The sequence below is a fragment of the Budorcas taxicolor genome, chromosome 22, assembly GCF_023091745.1.
Source record: "Budorcas taxicolor isolate Tak-1 chromosome 22, Takin1.1, whole genome shotgun sequence".
In the NCBI taxonomy this organism is placed as follows: domain Eukaryota; kingdom Metazoa; phylum Chordata; class Mammalia; order Artiodactyla; family Bovidae; genus Budorcas; species Budorcas taxicolor.
The window spans coordinates 25,594,495-25,619,485 of record NC_068931.1 but is presented as its reverse complement, the minus strand read 5'-3'; the positions used below and the strand labels follow the sequence as shown (position 1 = coordinate 25,619,485).

At 40.6% G+C, this 24,991-nt stretch overlaps 1 protein-coding gene across 1 annotated transcript in view; it reads left to right on the top strand.

The window, feature by feature from the left end:
* MEP1B (meprin A subunit beta) overlaps positions 1-9,905 on the top strand; it is a 32,754-nt gene extending 22,849 nt beyond the window's left edge. Inside the window, exons 10-15 of the mRNA XM_052660368.1 lie at positions 1,459-1,674; positions 4,256-4,699; positions 6,574-6,753; positions 7,948-8,071; positions 9,300-9,504; positions 9,873-9,905. Of these exons, the coding sequence (XP_052516328.1) occupies positions 1,459-1,674; positions 4,256-4,699; positions 6,574-6,753; positions 7,948-8,071; positions 9,300-9,504; positions 9,873-9,905 (1,202 nt within the window). The remainder of the gene's footprint in view (positions 1-1,458; positions 1,675-4,255; positions 4,700-6,573; positions 6,754-7,947; positions 8,072-9,299; positions 9,505-9,872) is intronic.
* Positions 9,906-24,991: the final 15,086 nt, after the last annotated feature.

Here is a 24,991-nt window from a genome sequence, read left to right as displayed (position 1 = left end):
CTTGACAGCTCAGATGGTCTGGGCAAGGCTTGGGGTCTCTAGAGCATGGAAGTGCTTCTCCTTTTTCTTTTATGGGGGTTGGTGAGGACAGGACAGATATTGTTTAAAGGTACAAACTTGTAAGAAGTAGTAAATTAGCCCTAGAGATGGAATGTACAGCATCATGAATATAGGCAACAATATTATATTATAATCATCAAATCTGCTAAGAGACTAGACTTCACTATTCCCAGCACCAAAAAAATGATGCTATGTATCAAATAGAGCGCCAAATTATTGCTACGATGGCAATTAGTGGGCAATATATAAATGTGTCAAATGAACATGCCTACCTTGAATTTACACGATGCTTCAGTTCAGTCACTCAGTCGTGTCCGACTCTTTGCGACCACATGAACCACAGCACGCCAGGCCTCCATGTCCAAATCCCGGAGTCCACCCAAACCCATGTCCATTGAGTCAGTGATGCCATCCAACCATCTCATCCTCTGTCGTCCCCTTCTTCGCCTGCCCTCAATCTTTCCCAGCATCAGGGTCTTTTCCAATGAGTCAGCTCTTCTCATCAGGTGGCCTAAGTATTGGAGTTTCAGCTTCAACATCAGTCCTTCCAATGAACACCCAAGACTGATCTCCTTTAGAATGGACTGGTTGGATCTCCTTGCAGTCCAAGGACTCTCAAGAGTCTTCTCCAACACCACAGTTCAAAAGCATCAATTCTTCGGTGCTCAGCTTTCTTTATAGTCCAACTCTCACATCCATACATGACCACTGGAAAAACCATAGCCTTGACTAGACGGACCTTTGCTGGCAAAGTAATGTCTCTGCTTTTTAATATGCTATCTAGGTTGGTCATAACCTTCCTTCCAAGGAGTAAGCATCTTTTAATTTCATGGCTGCAATCACCATCAGCATGTCACATATTTTCAATAAAAATATTTTTTAAATGTAGATTTGAATAGTGGATAGTGGCCCTCCATAGGTACTACTGTAGGAGGGAGGAAGGGATGGAGAAAGAGAGAGAGAGGCTAGACTGAGCAGGTAACACTTTTTCCCATTTTTTAAAAGATTTTTTTGATGTGGATCAATTTTAAAGTCTTTATTGAATTTGTTACAATACTGCTTCTGTTTTATGTTTTAGTTTTTTGGCCCAGACATGTGGGAATCTTAACTCCCTGAACAGATTTTGGACCTGCACCTCCTGCATTGGAAGGTGAAGTCTCAACCATTGGACCCAGGGTAGTCCCCCTTTTTTTTTATTTTTGAAAACTAACAACTGTAGTAAGAAAAAAGTGATCTAATGTTGCTATTTTCATAGTCTGCCTGCTCCAAGATCTGCATTTCGGTGCTCAAACAGTGCCCTGCATACAGCAGGAACTAAGTGGGAACAGAGTGCCCACAAGATATGCATCCCTGTATCCAGTACCTGGTTTCTCAGTTCTGCTCTTATCCTCTTAACAGGTTCTGGCTTCTTCATGCATTTCAACTGTAGCTCTGTAAACGAGGGGGCCACAGCAATACTGGAAAGTAGAATACTTTACCCTAAACGAGGATTTCAGTGCTTGCAATTTTTTTTGTACAACAGTGGAAGTGAAGATGACCAACTGAACATCTATGTCAGGGAGTATTCTGCGGCTCATCTGAGCAGGACTCTAAGCCTTGTGGAACAAATAAAAGGTATAGTATCACATTTTTATTCTTACATTCGAAGTGAGGCAATCTTTTTATTTTTTAAATTTTTATCTTGTATTGGGGTATAGCTGATTAACAATGTTGTAATAGGATAGTTTCAGGTGAACAGCAAAGAGACTCAGTCATACATATGCATGTAGCCATTCTTCCCCAAACTCCCCTCCCAGCCAGGCTGCCACATAACATTGAGCAGAGCTCCCTGCGCTATACAGTAGGTCCTTGTTGGTTACCCATTTTAAATATAGCAGTGCGTACAAGTCCAACCCAAACAGAGCGAGACAATCTTAATGTTTTATTTAATGCAACCACTCACAACAGGGTAGGGGTTATGAACCTAGAACCTAGAACCTGATCCTCCTTGTTTTATGCTGTGGTTAGGAAGCTAAAATGAAAGTGCTTTCTGTGCTATAGAATACGTGACGCTCACTTAAGAAACTGTAGATTGGTCTCTGGTGTTGGCGAAGTTAGTTCTTGGCAAATAATAAAATAGAATGGAAACTAGCTTAGGCAAAACGGCAAGAGTTACTGGCTCAACATATCTAAATTATAGGATGGAGAAGAGAGAAAGTGGCCGCAGGTAGGATGGAACCTGTCCCTGAACATGGCTGGGGACCTGTCTTGTTATCTCAGAGGGGCTTTGTCCAGAAAACTGGTGCTTTGACTGTTTCACTTCCCATTTGCATTTTTGTATTTTACATTTACATTAAAAACATGCCATCAGACTAGAGAAGGATCTCTTCCTCTAATTTGTAGCCTAAAAAACATAAATTCCAATGCAGGATTCTAACTGTTATGATTTGGGTTAAATGTATCTTCTGGAGCAATTTGGAGTGGAGAGAGGGCAATAACGATGGAGTGGCCACCCTTCCTTCCAATCGTGTGTCTGGGAGGTGGGTCATGTTGACCACCTATTAGATGGTTCAGAAGGTTCCCTGAGGGAGGAAGGGAGGGGTTGTAGGCTAGTGACTATATTACTGTTTGCTTCATATATTGACTTCTTGATTTGAATGAATTGACTAAAACCTATTATAAAAATTGATCCATGTTATGCCATATATCATGCCATTTCCCCCCTGTTTAACAAGGAGAAACAATCTGAAACATAGATGATATTTCCCTTCAAGACCACTTTAAGCTGAGGTTCTTAATCTCATATTATACATCCAGGCAAGAGTGCTGGAGTGGGGTGCCATTACCTTCTCCGACATGTATATATACCATACATTATATATGTATATAATATGTATCTAATGCATATGTAAAAGGTTATAAATAAAATTATTACATGCATACATGACTATACATATATAATCCTTTGTATTAGCAATCTGTGGGTGTTATTACTGATAGATAATAGCACAAAGTGTACTTAAGAAACCTGCCTAGAAGTCCAGAATTTAAGCTGAAAGTACGGATCAAAATCAAAGGGAAGCTCTCATGAGAGATTTTTGTTCAATTCAGGGTCTTTCCATGGACAACAGCGTTTCCTGTAATTTGGATTTTTCTAACTGATTTTCAAGCTATGTGTTTCTCATTAAGTGCTAATACATGTAAATTTTAAGGCACTGTGTTAACTACTATTTGACATGAATTCCTGAGCTATTCTTTCCCTTTGTGGGATGAGCTTCTGAAAATTGTTTAATGTACTGCTTCTTATTTGACTGTATGATATAAGAAAATAACACAAGATATCCTATGGTGCACTGTTCTCCAGGGTAGAGAGTAATAGTTGAGGGGAATGTGCAGTTTGGGAAGAAAGGAGATGGTACCAGGTATCAGATAAATACTGATGCCTTTGCGTGCTCAGTTGCTCAGTCATGTCTGACTCTTTGTAACCCCATAGACTGTAGCCCACCCGGCCGGATGCCCCTGTCCATGGAATTCTCCAGGCAAGGATACTGGAGTGGTTTGCCATTTCCCACGCCAGGGGATCTTCCCAACCCAGGGATCAAATCTGCGTCTCCTGCATTGACAGGTGGATTCTTTACCACTGTGCCACCTGGGAAGCTTGTAATGCTGAGTCCCTGGTAAATGATGTAAGGAGCCAACTGTAGGTTGTGGGCCTTCTATGGTCTGATGAATTCCTGTCTAATACTGCCAAAAACTGATTGAAAATTTTGCACTTGGAGGAAATATTCCAATCAAAGTTTACATAGATTAAAGGAGGCTTTGGCTGAGGACCACAGGAATCTGGTACAAATGTAAAGTCTTGGGCTTGCTTGTCTGTTTAACTGACTGAGAGGAGGTGACTTATAAGTTGGGTATGGAGTACTCATGAGTTAGATGCTATTGTTTGCTCACCTGTGTCTGGAAAATGGTGATCTATCTAAGAATAAAAATGAGCTAGATAAGCATTCAAATATTCCAGAGAGCCACTTGGCCCTACAAAACTGCCTCGGAGTAACTGGATCTGAGCTGGCGGAAGAAGAAAGCCATACCTTACACCTGCAGGAGGCAGCAGCTCTAGAAAGATCCTTTGGCCATGAAGATTAGGACTCTAATGTCAATTTGTATGTGACCCACATGGTCCTTTATCCTCTCTGAAATAATAATACCTCTTTTGCAGATATACCCTCTGGGAGCTGGCAACTTTACCATGTAACACTGAATGCGACCAGTAAATTTCGAGTGGTGTTTGAAGGGGTCAGAGGCGCTGGTGCCTCACTGGGTGGCCTGTCTATTGATGACATCAATCTCTCAGAAACACGGTGCCCTCATCATGTCTGGCATATAAGGAATTTCACACAGCTCATTGGCAGCCCTGATGGGTCTTTCTACAGCCCTCCATTTTATTCTTCTAAGGGATATGCCTTTCAGATTTACTTGAATCTATATAGTTTGCCTAAAATAGGAATGTATTTCCACCTGATCTCTGGAGCCAATGATGATCAGTTAGAGTGGCCATGTCCTTGGCAACAAGTCACGATGACAATCTTGGATCAAACTCCTGACATTCGAAAGCGTATGTCCAACCAGCAGAGTCTAACGACAGACCCATTCCTGACCATCGGTTTGTGGCTCATCTTCTTTATTATTAATACACAATCATTGCTCTAGGAGGGATGGATGATTTGGGAATGAGAGAATGCACAACCAGGCACCTAGGGAATTTTTGAGCCCCAAATCTTTGGATCAGAAGATGTGTGGGGGAAGTCTGATAGTCTCTCAGTAATGTCTGACTGTGACCCCATGGACAGGCTTCTTCGTCCATGGAATTCTCCAGGAAAGAATACTGGATTGGGTTGCCATTTCCTTCTTCAGTGTAGGGGAAGGGCTTCAGCAATTCTGGACAGAGTCTCCCAGGCAGGAGACTGTCAGGAATATCAACAGAGATGCCAACAAATTGAGAAGATATTGGCTGTATTCTTGGAATTTGATGACAACGCCTAAATTCTCAAGGTTGTACAAGGAGTGTGTGCGTGCTAAGTCACTTCAATCAAGACCAACTCTTTGTGATCCTATGGACCATAGCCTGCCAGGCTCCTCTGTCCATGGGATTCTCCAGGCAAAGATACTGGAGTGGGTTGCCATTTCCTCTTCTAGGGGATCTTCTCGACCCAGAGATCAAGCCTTGTCTCTTATGTCTCCTGCACTAGCAGGCGGGTTTTTTTGTTTGTTTGTTTGTTTTTTACCACTAGCACCACCTGGGAGGAGGTGTGTTGTTGGTTTTAGAGTCTGACAAGCCTAGGTTCAAATCCAAGGTTTGCTTCTCACTAGCATTGTGAATTTGCACTGATAATCTCTTGAAACCTCAGTGTCTTCAGCAGCAAAACCGGGACAATAATAATAACCCCACAATTCTATTAACAGTGTCTCTACAGTTCAAGGAGGGAAGCTTGTGGAAGGGCCTGGCAGGGAGAGAGTCTCAGATGCTGAGTTCTCCTAACCCATGCTGTCCTTGTCTTGTCACTGATATTGTCAAAAACAGCTCAGCTTTTGAAATGCGGGTGGTTTTTGATCAGAAAGAAGATGTTAAGTAGATGTTCTTAGTGTTGGGAAGGGTGTGGGAATGGACTGTAACTTCTTACTGAGGAGTTCTGGGGGACTTGCCAATGGTGACATCATTCCCCATCTTTCTAGACTGAAAGATGCAGTGCCCAGAAAGCAATGATCACATTTCTAATTATAATAATCCTTTGCCCTCTGGGAACCTAACAAAGTAAAACAAGGAATTATGACAAGGTCAATATTATTGTCAAATCTGAATTCTGTATATGAAAAGAATGGACCTAAGTGATCTGGGGGGATAAAAATCTAATCTGATAGGAAAAAAAAAATAGTATTGACAAAGAGATGTGGGAATTTGATGTTCACAATTTCTTTATCTTTTTTCAAAACATTTTTCTCTGAATGATGTTGAAAATGTCTCAAGGTTGGATGGGTCATCACCTGCTTTTCCAGAAACAGTGCTTTTTACTGTCTTCTACTCCTGAAGCACTTTGCTATGTTAGGCGAATAATTTAGTTAATAAGATGAATTGTTCTATGCTAAAATTAATAACTCTCTCAGTAATGCACTGATTTAACTCAGTTTAAAGGGCTGTCTGTAACTCAGAAGGCCACTACAGAATGATTCTAATGGGTAGCTGAATTTCTACACTGGTCAGTCAGTAAAAGTGTAGAGCTTTACTACCCATGCCTCCTACCCAGGAAACTTTCTGTAGTAACCCTGAGTGTGGTCCTCTCTGCTGCGCCATCTCGTTTCCATCAGGATAATATAAATGAAAAACTCCAGTGATTTGCCGGGGACTACAGCACAGGTCAATAACATCATTTAATTATTCTGAGCTCCATCTTAATTGTGCTTCACATTGCCTGCATTTTCCTGCCACCAAAAGCTATGATGATGCTAAACATAATCCATTAATATAAATTGCTTTTTCAGATAATGGAACCTATTTTTGGGACAGGCCTTCCAAAGTGGGAGCACAAGTTATTTTCCCTAATGGAACTCAGTTTCAAAGAGGTAGGGGCCGTGGATTCCATAACTTTATGACCCAAGAACTGCTGAAAAGCAGAGATTTTATCAAAGGAGATGATGTTTATATCCTACTGACAGTGGAAGGTATGTCAATAAAAATAGTTTTCTCTAAGCTATTCTTTTTTTTTTTCTTGTGGTCATTGATTATTTACTGTGTTCTTCTGGGTTCTATTTTCCGATATATTAGATAGAGATGTGGGAAGAAGTGGGCATGAGTGGGATTTTTTTTGTATGAATTATTAACAATATAAAAATAATTTAGATGGAAACAGAGATAGTGCCAGGACAAATTAATTACCACTGCATGGAACAACAGTGGAAAGCTTTAGTCCAGAAAATTTCTTTAAAAATAAGCTAAAGTATATCCATTATACCCTAGAATTTAATTCTTGGATTCTAGAAGTAAAAATGTCACACAAAACATAAAATGAAAGTGGAAATGGACTTTGTTGTCTCTTTTAAATATGTATACACATGCGTGCACACATACATATGTCTTGTCAGTACCAGCATTAATCTCTTGTCTTCTAAAGTTTCTTAGTCATCGCAGCCACCAATAACATTTTCCAGGAATAACTGGTGGTTTCCATGTTTTATGTGATAGGATTTTAACTCATTTACTGTTAAATACCCACTTGCATCTCAGTAACTCAGAACTATTTTTTGTGACAAAAGGTGATGTGATTAAAACCCATGAAATTTTGATTTCAGTGTCAGAGTAAATCTAGATGATACTTCAGGGGAAAAACGATTCAGAAATAACTTTCATTGAGGGAGAAAACATTTTAGGTAGCAGAGACAAATTCATATGTTCATCATGTCTGTTTGACCCTGTTTGGATCAGAAAACACCGAAAAGAACAGATTCTTGGTTGTCAGGGGACCTGGTATCTTGTGCTGAATATCTATCTACTTGCTCTGCCATGCAAGAGACCTGGGATCTTGGGCAAGGGCCTCTTTGCATTTCTTTGCATTTCTGAGCTTTTGTTTCCTTGTTGATCCCTTGGGATTCGGAACACAGGCTCCCCTTCGAGCTCAGGTGAGCCCAGACCCAGGCAAACACATGTTCAGCTGTAGCCCCACAGGCTGGCCCAGCTTCCCTTGGTGGCTAGCTCTCAACCCGCCTGTTTGATTTTTTCACTCTTGTGAATGTTACTGGACACTGCTTCAAGATTACCTGAATGTATTACAAACTGAACATTTGATTTTGAACTTAAAGATCAAATGCTCATTAAACTCCAACTGACTTCCCCACCTGCTCTCCCCTCATCCTCCTTAGACATATCCCACCTTAATACACAAAATGACCCACTTCCAACCTTGGACGTCAATGACCTCTGCACAAGTTTCAGATGTGAGAATGATGGGATCTGCATTCTCCAGAATGGCAAAGCTGAGTGCAGGTAAGGGTGCCATCTCCTCATCCTTTCGTTAGCTATTTGTTTCATTCCCACAATGTATGATTCATGTGATATTTCATATGAGTGAAATCAGTTGATTCTCATCTCACAACTGTTCATAGGGAATTTATTGTTTGCTCTCCATTTGGGAGTTTGGGTTGCCAGTAGAACAATGAAATTATTAATGTAAAGTGAGTACATTATATATTTTTTAGATTTTGTTTATTTATGGCTCTGCTGGGTCTTTGTTGCTATGTGGCATGCATGTGTGCTTAGTCACTTCAGTTGTGTCCGACTCTCTGCGACCCCATGGACCATGGCCCACCAGACTCCTCTGTCCTTGGGATTCTCCAGGCAAGAGTACTGGAGTGGGTTGCTATTTCCTTCTCCAGTGATAAAATATGAAGTGAGTGAAGTGAAGTCACTCAGTCATGTCCAACTCTTTGCAACCCCATGGACTGTAGCCTATCAGGCTCCTCCATCCATGGGATTTTCCAGGCAAGAGTACTGAAGTGGGGTGCCTTTTCCTTCTCCTTGCTATGTGGGTTTTTCTGTAACTGCAGAGAGTGGACGCTTCTCTCTGGCTGTGGTGCTCGGGCTTCTCCCTGTGGTGGCTTCTCCTGTTAGGGAGCACAGGCTCTGGGGTGCATGGGCTTCAGTAGTTGTGGCTCCTGGGCTCTGGAGCACAGGCTCACAGCTTTAGTTGCTCTGAGGCAGGTGGGATCCTCCCTGATCAGGGATGGAACCCATGTCTCCTGCTTTGGCACGTTGATTCTTTGCCACTGAGCCACCAGGGAAGCCGGCACGTTCTTTTCTAATTGCCTGAAACAGTCCTCATGAGTTATAAATCCTCACAACAGTCTGATGTGGTCAACGTGACTGTCTGCATTCCGTAGATGGAGATACCTAAATTCTGAGAAGAACCCGGCCATAGTCACAGCTGAGATGTTCCAGACTGGGACACTGAGAACTAAATTTTCTCCACTGTCTGTGCTGCCTTTCTTCCCCAGCTCGGAGCTGCTGTTTTAAATCCCAGATTAGGAATAATTTCATTGCTCCTTGCTGTTGGCCCTGCCTGGCTTCCTGGGCTAGTTTAACCAATCCTTTCAGTCCGAGTGGGTGACCAATGGTTCCATCTGTCAATGACCTGAGTGTTGACCCACACCTTCAATGGTGAAGATTTTCAGATTTAAATGTCCGCTCATAACTCAGTCATGTTTCAAACGTGTAGGTGTCGGTCGGGGGATGACTGGTGGTACATGGGAGAAAGGTGTGAAAAGAGAGGGTCAACACGAGACACCGTTGTCATTGCCACATCTTCCACTGCCGCTGCGTTTGCCCTGATGCTGATCGTCACTCTTGTCAGCATCTACTGTACCAGGAAGAAGTATCGTAAACAGCCAAGTCCAAGGACAGTCAACACTGTTATGGAAAATGTAAGTTGACTCTGATATTTGGTTATTCAAAACCCACTGATGAAATCATATAAAGAAAAATTAGGACTTTTTTAATATCTTAAAAAAATTTTTTTTCTATTCCCTGTACTGGGGAAAAAGGCTTGGAGACTATGAGTTTTTGTTACTTTCACTATAAATCAACGATTCTTAAATTGGAATCCTTGAAAACTTTTGGAGGGGAGGCTTATTATCCTCCTGAAACTGTACCTAGAATTGTGTATGGTTCTGCAGTTTTCTGGGGTGGGAGTCTATGACCCTCCTGAAAGGCACGACTGATTTTTGCCTACACATTTCATTCTACCTGGTTAAGTGGAAAGATGAACCATGTAAATGTCTTTGTTCTAAAGGCTGAGCTCAGGCTTGTAGAAAGGCGGCGCTAGGCACACTTGGGGTGTTTGCATTAAAGAAGATTCCAACTAATTCTGGCTTCAGGTGTGATAACTCTAAGACAAGGTTTTCAAGTAGAAATTTTAAAGCCTTGCCTTAGATGGTCTCCAGAATGGCAACAGACTCTTGAAATTACCCTGGGGGAAGCAGAGACTCTGAGATAGGTATTGGCATAAAGGATGTTTACCAGGGATACAAGTGATGGAGTGAGGGAAGCTGGACCAGGCAGCTCTATTTTAAAGTTATGATTTTTTTTAAGTGGACAGACTTATTTGTTTGAAGACCCTTGTTTGTTAAAGACAAACTAAATTTTTGTCTAAAGACAAACTAACTTCACTAAATTTTTTTGTGAAGTTATTCAAAAGATGGACAATGATAATGAACAGAAAGCAAAGAGTTTTATTCTCATATACAGCTGTCATGTTTCCTGAACCTCAGGAAGATATTTAAAGCAAGTCATAAGGCAGTGGATCTCTTCCTTCACAAGCTCATTAGAAAAGTACTTAAAATGTATATATTAATAGCTTTATTTTTTAAAAAAACAAACAAACAAACAGATATTTCCAGCTTATCTTATGACTTAAAAGGGACAGATCAACCAGTGATCCAGTAGGTCAGCCTGGTGGAAACCCAGGGCCATTAGGGGAGTACTTGGGGGTTGGAGTAACTATGGTGGGAGAAGTGATTAGAGAGGAGAGGACTGGTTAGCTGAAGGGTGAGACTACCAAGATAGTCCTCTGGAAACTGAAAGATGTAAGCACTATTATAAAGGTTGATTTATTGAGCTAAAGTTGGAAGTAAAATGATAAAACAAAGAGCAGAAAAAGAAGGAAGTTAATTCAATAAAGGAACTATTAGGGCCATTAAATGGAAACACACACACACACACACACACACACACACAACCACCATAACATAACAACACAACTGTTTTGCCTCTGGGTCATTTAAACACATGCCCAAGAGTAAGGAATCAACTTAGTCTAGGCATTTCTGGGGCTTCCCTGGTGGCTCAAACCATAAAGAATCTGCCTGCAATGCAGGAGATATAGGATCCCTAGGTGGGAAAGATCCCCTAGAGAAGGAAATGGCAACCCGCTCCAGTAGTCTTGCGTGGAGAATTCCATGGACAGAGGAGCTTGGCGGGTTACAGTCCATGGGGTCACAAGGCCTTTCTACAGTTTATTCACTGATAGCAGAACCTCTACCTCTAGTTTAAATCTGAAACTGAAATGACCTTTTTTTCTGAGTCTGAAGTGTGTGCTCACCCTGATGTCTGAACATCTGAATAAAGTGGGAGATGCCTGTGCATTTTCCTGCAGTCCAAGCCTGGAAAGGATGCCAGCTGGGAGGGAAGCCAGAAGATTGCAGAGGGTGCTTCGCTGAAACATGAGACTGTTTCATTGTGATGCATTTCGATAACAGTTTTTAAATTCAGAAATTAAGTCATCAATTGTTCTTCCCCCCTTTAGCAATATGCACTTTGAAGATTAACTCTGCAATACAGCCAGCAAATGAAATGAAAGATTCTTCATCATGGATTCACCCACAATATATTACAACCACTTCCTCCTTCTGTAAATGGATCTTCTCTCTGTAAATAGCTGGGTACACTATAAATCATTATTTTGGTAAAAGTCTAATTGGTGAGATGTTGCTGTGTTTTTGTTTTTAAAGGAAGGGATTAGAAAAATTGAAAAATAAAAATAGATAAAGTGGAGAAGCAATTCAGGCTGTTGTGGAAGAAAAACACTGTTTATAAGTCAGAGAGAGAGAACTGGGAATAGCTTTCCAAGTGACTGATCCTTCTCTTTGGGGGCCAAGTGCCATGGCCTCACAGGCCATTCCCTAGAAATTGCCCAATGGGAATGATCTTCCATGTAGAATCTCCCCATTGCCATGTTGTCCTGTCCTGATGGACAGAGGGGCAGAGGGCAGCTCCGTTCTCCCTGGGGACATCTGCCCCTCCATCTGAAAGTGGCTACTTTCTTGTTTTCTTTATTATTATTATTATTTAATCACACTTAAGGCTTGTAGAATTTTAATTCCCCAGCCAGGAATTAAACCCAGGCCTTCAGCAGTGAGAGAGCAGAGTCCTAAACACTAGACTGCCAGGGAATTCCCTTGTCACTATTTTTTATTTTAGCCATTCCTGTTAAGTGATATCTCATTGTGGTTTTAGTCTGCAGGTCCCTAGTGACTCATGATACTGAACCTCTTTTCATGCGCTTATTTGCTGTCTCTATAGCATCTTCAGTGGACTATCTCTTTACATCTTTCACTCATGCTCTGAATGAGATTTTTGCTCTTATAGTGTCTAGAGAACTTTTAATATATTTTGATCTATCTATTTCATTGTCAAACAGGTGGTTTGGAAACATATTTTCCCACTCTGCCACTTGCCTTATTTACTTAAAATAATATTTTGCAGAGCAGAAGGTTTTAATTTTGATAAAGTTCAGTTGATCATTTTTTTTATTTTAGTGGATTGTGGCTTTGGTGTCAAATCTAAGAAATCTTTGTCTACTCCTAGATCCTGAATATTTTCTCCTATTTAAAAAATGTTTTGTATATTTTTTGTTTTACATTTAACTCAATAATACATTTTTAGTTAATTTTTGTACAAGGTGTAAGGTTTAGGTTGGAGTTAATTTTTGGCATTATTTTCTCTGTTGAATTGTATTACATGTTATCTATATATATTCATAAATAATTTACACATAATGTTACATCTTATTAATTTATAATTCAGTTCAGTTCAGTTGCTCAGTTGTGTCCGACTTTGCAACCCTATGAATTGCAGCACACTGGGCTTCCCTGTCCATCACCAACTCCCGGAACTTACTCAAACTCACGTTCATTGAGTCGGTGATGCCGTCTAACCATCTCATCCTCTGTCGTCCCCTTCTCCTCCTGCCTTCAATCTTTGCCAGCATCAGAATCTTTTCTAATGAGTCAGCTCTTCTTATCAGGTGGCCAGAATATTGGAGCTTCAGCTTCAGCATCAGTCCTTCCAATGAATATTCAGGACTGATTTCTTTAGGACTGACTGGTTGGATCTCCTTGCAGTCCAAATAACTCACAAGAGTCTTCTCCAACAGTTCAAAAGCATCAATTCTTCGGCACTCAGCTTTCTTTATGGTCCAACTTTACACCCATGCATGACTAATGGAAAAACCATAGCTTTGACTATACAGACCTTTGTCGGCAAAATGATGTCTACTTTTTAATATGCTGTCTAGGTTGGTCATAGCTTTTCTTCCAAGGAGCAAGTGTCTTTTAATTTCATGGCTGCAGTCACCATCTGCAGTGATTTTGGAGCCCAAGAAAAGAAAGTCTGTCACTGTTTTCAATGTTTCCCCATCTATTTGCCATGATCTTCATGTTTTGAATGTTGAGTTTTAAGCCAGGTTTTCACTCTCCTCTTTCACTTTCATCAAGAGGCTCTTTAGTTCCTCTTCGTTTTCTGTCATAAAGGTGGTATCTGAAGTTATTGATATTTCTCCCAGCAAACTTGATTCCAACTTGTGCTTCATCCAGCCCAGCATTTCACTTGATGTACTCTGCATATAAATTAAATAAATAAGCAAGGTGACAATATATATCCTTGACATACTCCTTTCCCAATTTGGAACCAGTCTGTTGTTCCATGTCCGGTTTTAACTGTTGCTTCTTTTTTGTGTGTGTGTGTAATAAAGTTTTATTAAAGTATAAAGGAGATAGAGAAAGCTTCTGACATAGGCATCAGAAGAGGGCAGAAAGAGTACCGTCTTGCTAGTGTTAGCAGTGGAGTTATAGTCTCTCCAATAAATCAAAAGAATGTCTGGAGGTTGTAAAGACCTCAACAGACCTACTCCCATAATTTACATTTTAAGATAACAGGATTCAGTTCAGTTCAGTTCAGTTGCTCAGTCATGTCCGACTCTGCGACCCCATGAATCGCAGCACGCCAGGCCTCCCTGTCCATCACCAACTCCCGGAGTTTGCTCAGACTCACATCCATTGAGTCAGTGATGCCATCCAGCCATCTCATCCTCTGTCGTCCCCTTCTCCTCCTGCACCCAATCCCTCCCAGCATCAGGGTATTTTCCAATGAGTCAACTCTTCACATGAGGTGGCCAAAGTACTGGAGTTTCAGCTTTAGCATCATTCCTTCCAAAGAAATCCCAGGGCTGATCTCCTTCAGAATGGACTGGTTGGATCTCCTTGCAGTCCAAGGGACTCTCAAGAGTCTTCTCCAACACCACACTTCAAAAGCATCAATTCTTCGGCACTCAGCTTTCTTCACAGTCCAACTCTCACATCCATACATGACCACAGGAAAAATCATAGCCTTGACTAGACAGACCTTAGTCGGCAAAGTAATGTCTCTGCTTTTGAATATGCTATCTAGGTTGGTCATAACTTTTCTTCCAAGGAGTAAGCGTCTTTTAATTTCATGGCTGTAGTCACCCTCTGCAGTGATTTTGGAGCCCCCCAAAATAAACTCTGACACTGTTTCCACTGTTTCCCCATCTATTTCCCATGAAGTGATGGGACCGGATGCCATGATCTTCATTTTCTGAATGCTGAGCTTTAAGTTAGCTTTTTCACTCTCCACTTTCACTTTCATCAAGACGCTTTTTAGTTCCTCTTCACTTTCTGCCATAAGGGTGGTGTCATCTGCATATCTGAGGTTATTGATATTTCTCCTGGCAATCTTGATTCCAGCCTGTGTTTCTACCAGTCCAGCATTTCTCATGATGTACTCTGCATAGAAGTTAAATAAGCAGGGTGACAATATAGAGCTTGACATACTCCTTTTCCTATTTGAAACCTGTCTGTTGTTCCATGTCCAGTTCTAACTGTTGCTTCCTGACCTTCATATAGATTTCTCAAGAGGCAGGTCAGGTGGTCTGGTATTCCCATCTCTTTCAGAATTTTCCACAGTTTATTGTGATCCACGCAGTCAAAGGCTTTGGCATAGTCAATAAAGCAGAAATAGATGTTTTTCTGGAACTCTCTTGCTTTTTCCATGATCCAGTGGATGTTGGCAATTTGATCTCTGGTTCCTCTGCCTTTTCTAAAACCAGCTTGAACATTAGGAAGTTCATGGTTCATGTATTGCTGAAGCCTGGCTTGGAGAATTTTGAGCATTACTTTACTAGCATGTGAGATGAGTGCAATTGTGTGGTAGTTTGAGCATTCTTTGGCATTGCCTTTCTTTGGAATTGGAATGCAGACTGACATTTTCCAGTCCTCTGGCCACTGCTGAGTTTTCCAAATGTGCTGGCATTTTGAGTGCAGCACTTTCACAGCATCATCTTCCAGGATTTGAAATAGCTCCACTGGAATTCCATCACCTCCACTAGCTTTGTTCGTAGTGATGCTTTCTAAGGCCCACTTGACTTCACATTCCAGGATGTCTGGCTCTAGATGAGTGATCACACCATCGTGATTGTCTGGGTCGTGAAGATCTTTTTGCACAGCTCTTCTATGTATTCTTGCCACCTCTTCTTAATATCTTCTGCTTCTGTAGGTCCATACCATTTCTGTCCTTTATCGAGCCCATCTTTGCATGAAATGTTCCCTTGGTATCTCTAATTTTCTTGAGGAGATCTCTAGTCTTTCCCATTCTGTTCTTTTCTTCCATTTCTTTGCATTGATCGCTAGAGAAAGCTTTCTTATCTGTTCTTGCTATTCTTTGGAACTCTGCATTCAGATGCTTATATCTTTCCTTTTCTCCTTTGCTTTTCATCTCTCTTCTTTTCACAGCTATTTTTAAGGCCTCCCCAGACAGCCATTTTGCTTTTTTGCATTTCTTTTCCGTGGGGATGGTCTTGATCCCTGTCTCCTGTACAATGTCACGAACCTCTGTCCATAGTTCATCAGGCATTCTGTCAGATCTAGTCCCTTAAATCTATTTCTCACTTCCACTGTACTTGTGGCTCAGAGGTTAAAGTGTCTGCCTCCAATGTGGGAGACCTGGGTTTGATCCCTGGGTCGGGAAGATCCTCTGGAGAAGGAAATGGCAACCCACTCCAGTATTCCTGCCTGGAGAATCCCATGGACAGAGGAGCCTGGTAGGCTACAGTCCACGGGGTCGCAAAGAGTCGGACACGACTGAGCGACTTCACCTTCAGTGTATAATCATAAGGGATTTAATTTAGGTCATACCTGAATGTTCTAGAAGTTTTCCCTACCTTCTTCAATTTAAGTCTGAATTTGCTAATAAGGAGGTCATGATCTGAGCCACAGTCAGCCCCTGGTCTTGTTTTTGTTGACTGTATAGAGCTTCTCCATTTTTGGCTGCAAAGAATAGAATCAGTCTGATTTCGGTGTTGACCATCTGGTGATGTCCATGTGTAGAGTCTTCTCTTGTGTTGTTGGAAGAGGGTGTTTGCTATGACCAGTGCATTTTCTTGGCAAAACTCTATTAGTCTTTGCCCTGCTTTATTCTGCATTCCAAGGCCAAATTTGCCTGTTACTCCAGGTGTTTCTTGACTTCCTACTTTTGCATTCCAGGCCCCTATAATGAAAAGGATATCTTTTTGGGTGTTAGTTCTAAAAGGTCTTGTAGGTCTTCATAGAACCATTCAACTTCAGCTTCTTCAGTGTTACTGGTTGGGGCATAGACTTCGATTACTGTGATATTGAATGGTTTGCCTTGGAAACGAACAGAGATCATTCTGTCGTTTTTGAGATTGCATCCCAGTACTGCATTTTGGACTCTTTTGTTGAACATGAGAGCTACTCCATTTCTTCTGAGGGATTCCTGCCCACAGATATAATGGTCATCTGAGTTAAATTCACCCATTCCAGTCCATTTTAGTTCGCTGATTCCTAGAATGTCGACGTTCACTCTTGCCATCTCTGACCACTTCCTATTTGCCTTGATTCATTAGCCAGAAAGTTTAATCCAGAGACTATCCTCAGGCAGGATACATTATTGTTATATAATCCTAAGGAATGTAGAGGAAAAAAAAAGTTTGTCCTTTCTTCCTCCTTGAGAATTCCAGACCCCTCTCTCCTTGGGGACTCCTAGACTTCTCATCAACCTGCCTAGGAAATGACTCTCTCATTCCCCCCTTTTCTTTTAGGAGAATTATGTTGCCAAGGGAAAGGGGTGTCCTTTTTGTTCCATAACTACTTCCTGCTGTTTAGGGCATGGTCCCTAAATTGTTGAGGCAACATATTCTCCTAACCCTCATATTGAGGGTCTCTGATCCAGGGGCCCCAAGTAATAGTTGGAGGAGGCTGTGGCACTTGTAGGAGCTTGGACAACCTTTCGTAACTTAAAAGCCTTCATGCAACTAGAAACAAATCTAATTACACAGTTCCAGATGCAAGGCAAAATAGTCATTAAAACAAGTTAAAATCAAAATTAAAAGCCATATTATGTCCATAGTTACATCAGTCCATCTTAAGGTTATTAGATGTCATCTTATTAGTTTAAGAAGAGGCATCACATGCGATTATTGTCGAAGGTATTTGCAGACTTGGAGAAAGTCTTTTCCTTGAAGTGGAGATGTCCACCACAGGAAGCCTTCCACTGTTGAAGAGGGGAATGCTCCACAGACCCAGCAGTTAGACTGATTGTGAAATGCTGCATAGGAGTGAGCCCAGGACAGGATGGCATTGTCTTGAGAATCAAATGGCAGACTCAATATTTTTGGAGTCAGCAGAAGTAGGCTCACATAGATTATCAGGCCCATCTTGTCCTGAAGAGTCCCTGACGAGTCCCCAAGATGAAAGGCTGTTGCTGAACCTCACAAAGACGCCAGGATTCTTGGCCTCTGGAGGAGAAGAATTCAATCCAGGGCCAGAGACGAGGCTTGCTAGCTCAGACCTTTTGTGTAATAAAGTTTTATTAAAGTATAAAGGAGATAGAGAAAGCTTCTGACATAGGCATCAGAAGGGGGCAGAAAGAGTACCCTAACTGTTGCTTCTTGACCTGCATACAGATTTCTCAGGAGGCAGGTAAGGTGGTCTGGTAATCCCATCTGTTTAAGAATTTTCCACAGTTTGTTTTCCACACAGTCAAAGGCTTTAGTGTAGTTAATGAAGCAGAAGTAAATATTTTTCTGGAATTCTCTTGCTTTTTCTGTGATCCCCCGGATGTTGGCAATTTGATCTCTGGTTCCTCTGCTTTTTCTAAATCCAACTTGAACATTTTGAATTATTAGATTTATCATTATATACCTAATGTAATACCTAAAGCAACCACTATAAAAGCCATAGACACTAAAAATCATATATAATATATTAAACTTCATATACATTACATTATATATGTATGTAAAATCATAGCCTTCTTTCAATTTTGAAAAAAATCTGTACAATAACTAAGTTTAAATAACCATTGTTTGTCTTTCAAGTTTTTTTTTTTTTTTTTAAAGTAAAAGCGATGTTCTATGAGAAAAGTGGCTAATTCATCTCACAACTCAAAAATCTTACAGGTTCTTTTCCTTAACTTAGCCATACTTCATTATGAAACAAAAGTGCCTTTATTAATACATTCCATTTTATCAGACAGAATAGAAAAAATATGTATGCTCAAGGGTTGAGATTTTGTAAAGTTAATCATATTTATTGCTTCATTAAGGATATTTTTGAGTAAGATTGGCTTTAAAATTACTCATTTATTGATTTATTTAACACAGTGTGTCACAGTGAAGATTGCAATGACTATTGGTATAGCTTGATACATTGCCTTGATTTGTGCTAAGACACCGGCAATTCTATCCATCATTGCTTTCTTTCCTTTTTTTTTCCTGACTTTTTTATTGTGATAAAAATTTTAAAACAACAAAATCCACCATTTTAACCATTTTAAAGGGACATTTAGAACATCCCAATGTTATATCAGTAGGACTTCCCTGGTGGCTCAGACAGTGGAGACCCGAGTTTGATCCCTGGGTTGGGAGGATGCTCCGGAGAAGGAAATGGCAACCCACTCCAGTACTGTTGCCTGGAAAATCCCATGGATGGAGGAGTGTGGTAGGCTACAGTCCATGGGGTCACAAAGAGTCGGACACAACTGAGCGACTTCACTTAATGTTAGATCATGACCATCATTATTCACTGGTAAACCATTTTCATCACCCCAAAGAACATTGCATATCCATTAAACACTTATTTCTCTTCCTCCTTGCTCTAGCACCCACAAACCCACTGCAGTCCTTGGCAACCACTAATTTGCTTTCTGTCTTTATGGATATGCCTATTCTGGACATTTTGTGTAACTAGAATCACATAATACGTGACCTTATATGTTGGGCTTCTTTCATTTAGCATAAGATTTTCAAGGTTCATTTATATTGTAGCATATATCAGTACAGCATTCCTTTTCACATCTGAATAATATTTCACTGGATGAATATACCACTAATCAGAGGGAGTTGTAGGGAGTTGTTTTAGCACAAAAGAGACATTGTTGCCCACATGCTGGTGATTAAGACTCTGAAGCCAGACTGCCCTGGTTCAAATCTTACTGCACACTTGTGGTGTGACATGGGAGAGTTACATAATCTGTCTGTGCCTTCATTTCCTCATCTCTACACTGAGTAGTAATAATGCTTAGCTTACAATGTTGTTGGAACAATAAACTACATAATACATGCAAAGTGCCTAGAAGAGTGCCTGGCACATCATAACCATCGTGTAAGTAAGAGCTGCTGTTGCTAGAAAAGGAAATCAAAAGGATGATGAATGGCAGGGTAAGAAAGCAGAAGCAAGTATCTTGGATGATAATGGCTTTTTCTCAGCAATTTTTTCAAACTAAAAGTAGTTTTTATAGTTGTGTATTTGCCTCTGCTCCCAACACATGTCCATGGCAGTTTACAATTAAAACCCTGGTTAAGAGAGTTTAACCCTTCAAAAGCAGATCTCATCATTGTTTTTCTCTATGCAGGTCATGACTATCTGTGTTGCAAATGTTATTAGTCTCCTACTGTTTGGTTCTTGGATGATTAACGCACCAAATTATGGGAAAGCTGTCTTGTTATGTAGTTCAGTTACTAAGTTGTGTTCAACTCATTGTGACCCCATGGACTGTAGCCTGCCAGGCTCCTCTGTCCATAGGATTTCCCAGGCAAGAATACTGGAATGGATTGCTATTTCCTCCTCCAAGGGATCTTCCCAAACCTGGGATTGAACCTGCATCTCCTGCAATGGCTACATTGGCAGGTGGATTTTTTACAATTGAGCCACTAGGGAAGCCTGGGCAAACTGTTACTATTCCATAATCTGAAATTTCCAAATTGAGATTGAGATACATTTTTGAGAAGTTTATATTCTTAATTCTGGGAGCAATAGAGGAAAACCTCTCCAATTTCTTATATATGAGTATAGTCATATTACTCATGTATATATATGAAGATTTTGTAAAGACAAGGGAATGAACAGGTATGTAGGTGTGCATGCATGCTAAGTCACTTCAGTCATATCTGACTCTCTGTGACCCTATAGACTGTAGCCCACCAGGCTCCTCTGCCCATGGGATTCTCCAGGCAAGAATACTGGAGTGGGTTGCCATGGCCTCCTCTGGGGAATCTTCCTGACCCAGGGATCGAACCCGAGTCTCTTAGGTCTCCTGCATTGGCAGGCAGGTTCTTTACCACTAACACCACCTGAGAAGGCTGCAGGTACGTATACACTTTGGTAAAATGCCATTTATTAATATCATGTGGCCATACTGGGTTCAAACTTGAATTACCTGTTAATCTCAGGCTTTAACCTTTTTGATAGTGTATGGATTTTTGTTTTTACACTGGTTTCCAAAGGTTTAACTGGAGCATGTAACAGTTTACATAAATGTCTCCTCTTTTTCAATTATACAAAAACTCCCCTTTCACACTCAGTTTTCTTTAAAGTGAGAGGGGACATGGAGCCATCTCAGTCTGCTGTGATCCAGTACCTGCCATGATCCTCACAGCAGGACATTTTTATTTAGTCATTTTTCGCATGGTCCTTGTTCCTTGTGATTGTTTAAGACATGTAGCCTGAGGTGTTAAGGCTTCCCCAAAGGTTCAGTGGGCAAAGAATCCACCGACAATGCAGGAGACACAGGTTTGATCTGGGTCGGTAAGATCCCTTGGAGGAGGAAATGGACATTCACCCCAATATTCTTGCCTGAAAAATTCCATGGACAGAGGAGCCTGGCAGGATACAGTCCAAAGGGTCACAAAGAGTCGTACATGACTGAGCGACTAAGCATAATCACTGAGGCATTAAGTAGCTAACTACTTCTCCAGTGGGGGCAGTTCTAGAATTTTCAGCATTGGTTCAAAGAAGATAGTAGGTCCCTTTAAAGGAATATTGCACCCTGTAACATGAGGTTGGACTTGATCATCTAGAGACCTTTTCCTGTGGAAGCATCGTTCTGTGGTTCCAAGCCTGCCATGCAGCATGGCTGTCAAGTCAGACTTGTGAGGCCTATGATTGCAACTTTGTGATATCAATTGTTTCTACCAGTTTTGACTGACAAGGGACAGTGGGTATTTTTGGAAACCAGCTAAAGTGGCACTGCCCTATGGTTAGGGCATAATCACAGTTTTCAATTCTTGTGGGCCACTAGTTTTAAAATTAAGAGATTCTAAAATAATTTTAAATTTAAGATGTTTCCCATTGTTTTAATTTTGCACAGAGAGACAGATTTTCTACTAAGACATTTAATACTGTGCTATTTCAAATGATTCTTTATTTCAAATAAAGAATTTCATACTTTGCGTAGAATTTAGTTACCTCTTATTTCATAGGCAAAATCATGCCCTTGTCATTAAATACCCATGGAAGCACATTCGCTCTTTCATTTGCTCTTCTGTACATTTTGGTACCTGGTTATATTGATGAGTTAATGTGTTCTTTGAAATTCTAGGGAGAGAGTTAACTGCATTTAATCTTAGGGTTCAAAATGACCTTAAATCCCTGTATTTCTATGGAGACCACTGCTTGGGGCCTGGAAAGAATGGGGCTCCATTCAGATTATCTTTATTTATTAATTAATTTTTTTTTAGTTTTTAAAGTTCATGTATCTGTATATAATTTTTTATTTTGTTTTTTTTTCTGCTGTCCTATTGTTTGCCTTAGAATATTCCTATTAAATGTTTCCACGCAACGGACACTAACACATGTGTCAACAAGCTTGTGCTCATAGAAACTTGATTCCAGTTGGGGGTCTGGAGCCCTCTGTGGCACAGACCAGTTAGAAACTGAGATCTTCAAAAGTGAGACTCCGACCTTGAGCCCTGAAAGATTATATTGAGGACAAGGAATCTCTGTGAAAATTTTAAACTCAGATCAAATGTTCTTTGACATGATGAACTTGTGGCATTCCTTCCTTCTAGGAAATTTCTCTTTAAAAAAAAAGTATTAAAATTATTTTACTTTTTACTTTAAAAAGCTTTATTGGTTATCTTTAATATTTAAAAATATTAAACAAATGTTAAATATTTAATTATAATTTAATTAAACATTTATTTATTTAAATTTAATGCAATTCAATTTTAATTAATTTAAATAATAATTAAATTAAATATATATTTAAATTATTTAATTTAATATTTTAATTTAAAACAAATATTAAATATTTTAATATTTAAAGATCATATTTAAATAAGAACATGAACTGCTGAGAGGACAAATAATTATCCTTGGACATCTAGAATTTTACCGTAAACCCAAATATCACCACTGAAGTCAAGTCTGACCATTAACGCCTGGCAGCCTTCTAGAACACTGACTCCAGTCCTCAGAGTTTACATCAGAGACACAGTGCTTGCCATCATAAGAGTTAACGATTATAGGAAATTTTCATCAGAACTCTCAGATGACTGGGAAATGCTGTTATGGAAACAATTAATTATTGGCCAGTTAAACACCCATTTCAAACCAACCGAGGAGGTAAAAACAAGCCACTGGAAATGGACACTCCATAAACTTTTGGGACTTTGGCAATCAGCATGATCAGAAGGAGAACTAACCTTCTTGGTCAGGAGAAGAGAACTAAAATTTCTGGGTACGTTTAACTGTACTCAATTCTAGACTCTGTGGGGTATTTTATATATTTAAGTCTCACAACAATCCTTTGTGATGCATATTATCCTTATTTGACAGGTGAAAAATATTATGTTTACGGTTAGGTCAATTTGGCTTTCAACTTGTGGTTATTCTAACTTTGTTATGTCCATGTGGTGCCGTAGGCAGTGTGGTCCACCTGTAAGACAACAGAAAATTCAACTGAGTAAATTTAAAGCTCAGACTGGCTTTATTAAATGAGTCATAAATTGGGCTTCCCTTTTGGCTCAGCTAGTAAAGAATCTGCCTGCAATGCGGGAGACCTTGGTTCGATCCCTGGGTTGGGAAGATCCCCTGGAGAAGGGAGAGGCTACCCACTCCAGTATTCGGGCCTGGAGAATTCCATGGACTACCTAGCTCAGGAAATTGAAGAGTCCAACACGACTAAGCAACTTTCACTTTCACTTTCCATCTGTCAACTTGAAAGGAGTTCCACCAAGTTGTAGAAAGGGAAGGGTATTTTTTTGAACATCAGTTCAGTTCAGTCACTCAGTTGTGTCCGACTCTTTGCGACCCCATGAATCACAGCATGCCAGGCCTCCCTTGTCCATCACTAACTCCCGGAATTCACTCAGACTCACGTCCATCGAGTCGGTGATGCCATCCAGCCATTTCAGTCTCGGTCGTCCCCTTCTCCTCCTGCCCCCAATCCCTCCCAGCATCAGAGTCTTTTCCAATGAGTCAACTCTTCACATGAGGTGGCCAAAGTACTGGAGTTTCAGCTTTAGCATCATTCCCTCCAAAGAAATCCCAGGGTTGATCTCCTTCAGAATGGACCGGTTGGATCTCCTTGCAGTCCAAGGGACTCTCAAGAGTCTTCTCCGGCACCACAGTTCAAAAGCATCAATTCTTCGGTGCTCAGCCTTCTTCACAGTCCAACTCTCACATCCATACATGACCACAGGAAAAACCATAGCCTTGACTAGACAGACCTTAGTTAGCAAAGTAATGTCTCTGCTTTTGAATATGCTATCTAGGTTGGTCATAACTTTTCTTCCAAGGAGTAAGCGTCTTTTAATTTCATGGCTGCAGTCACCATCTGCAGTGATTTTGGAGCCCCCAAAAATAAAGTCTGACACTGTTTCCACTGTTTCCCCTGTTTTTTAAACATAGGCACCTTTAAAAACAAGTTATTTATTTAGCCACACTGGGTCTTAGTTGAGGCATGTGGAATCTTTAGTTGCAGTATGTGGGATCTAGTTCCCTGATCAGGGATTGAACCTGAGCCTCCTACACTAACAGTCTTAGCCACTAGACAACCAGGTTAGTCCCAGGGAAGGGTTTTAAAGGCTTGAAGAGATAGAATAAGGAAATTATTAGTAAAGAATGCATTAATTTAGGCCAGGCCACCTTCCTAAGGGGATGGGAAGAGGTAGATGACCTCACTAGTGCTAACCAGGTGATTTCCAGGTTGACTGGGTTAAAGGTTACTTTCCCAGAGGGGTTGAAACTGCACTTAAGTCAGGTATTAAGTTTTGGCTTGGTGATGCAAGTTGAGCACAAGTGACTCCATTTGGGACTTTCTGTCTCCTCACTCCACTGAGGAGCAGGCTATACCTCAGGAGAGGGAGATGGTTCCTCTGATCTGCCCTTTAAGTGTAACCTGTGCAGAACCTACATTAAATGTTTAATGTGGTTATGATCCAGCAAAGTCCAACTAAATGAAACCTCTACTTGCAGAACAAACAGAAAGAAATTATTCTGCTAAGTGTGTCTGATAATGTGATTTCTAGTAAGAAACATGTATTTGGTCTTCCTGTTTCTGCCACAGAGCTCCTAAAAACATTGAAATTTCCTAAACAATGAGAACTGTAAAGGAGTGTTATGTTAATGAGGTGACTTTTGAAACTCATCTAAGGATGGGGGCAAGTTGCCAGGGGAACCAATCAAGATGAAGGTGTTGGAATTTTCATCCCACCTCCTGATTTCCAGAGAAAGGTGGGATTGAAGGTGGAATCAATGGCCAATGGCCAAAAATCAGTGGCCGATGATTTAATCAATTGTGATTTAATTAATTGTGCCT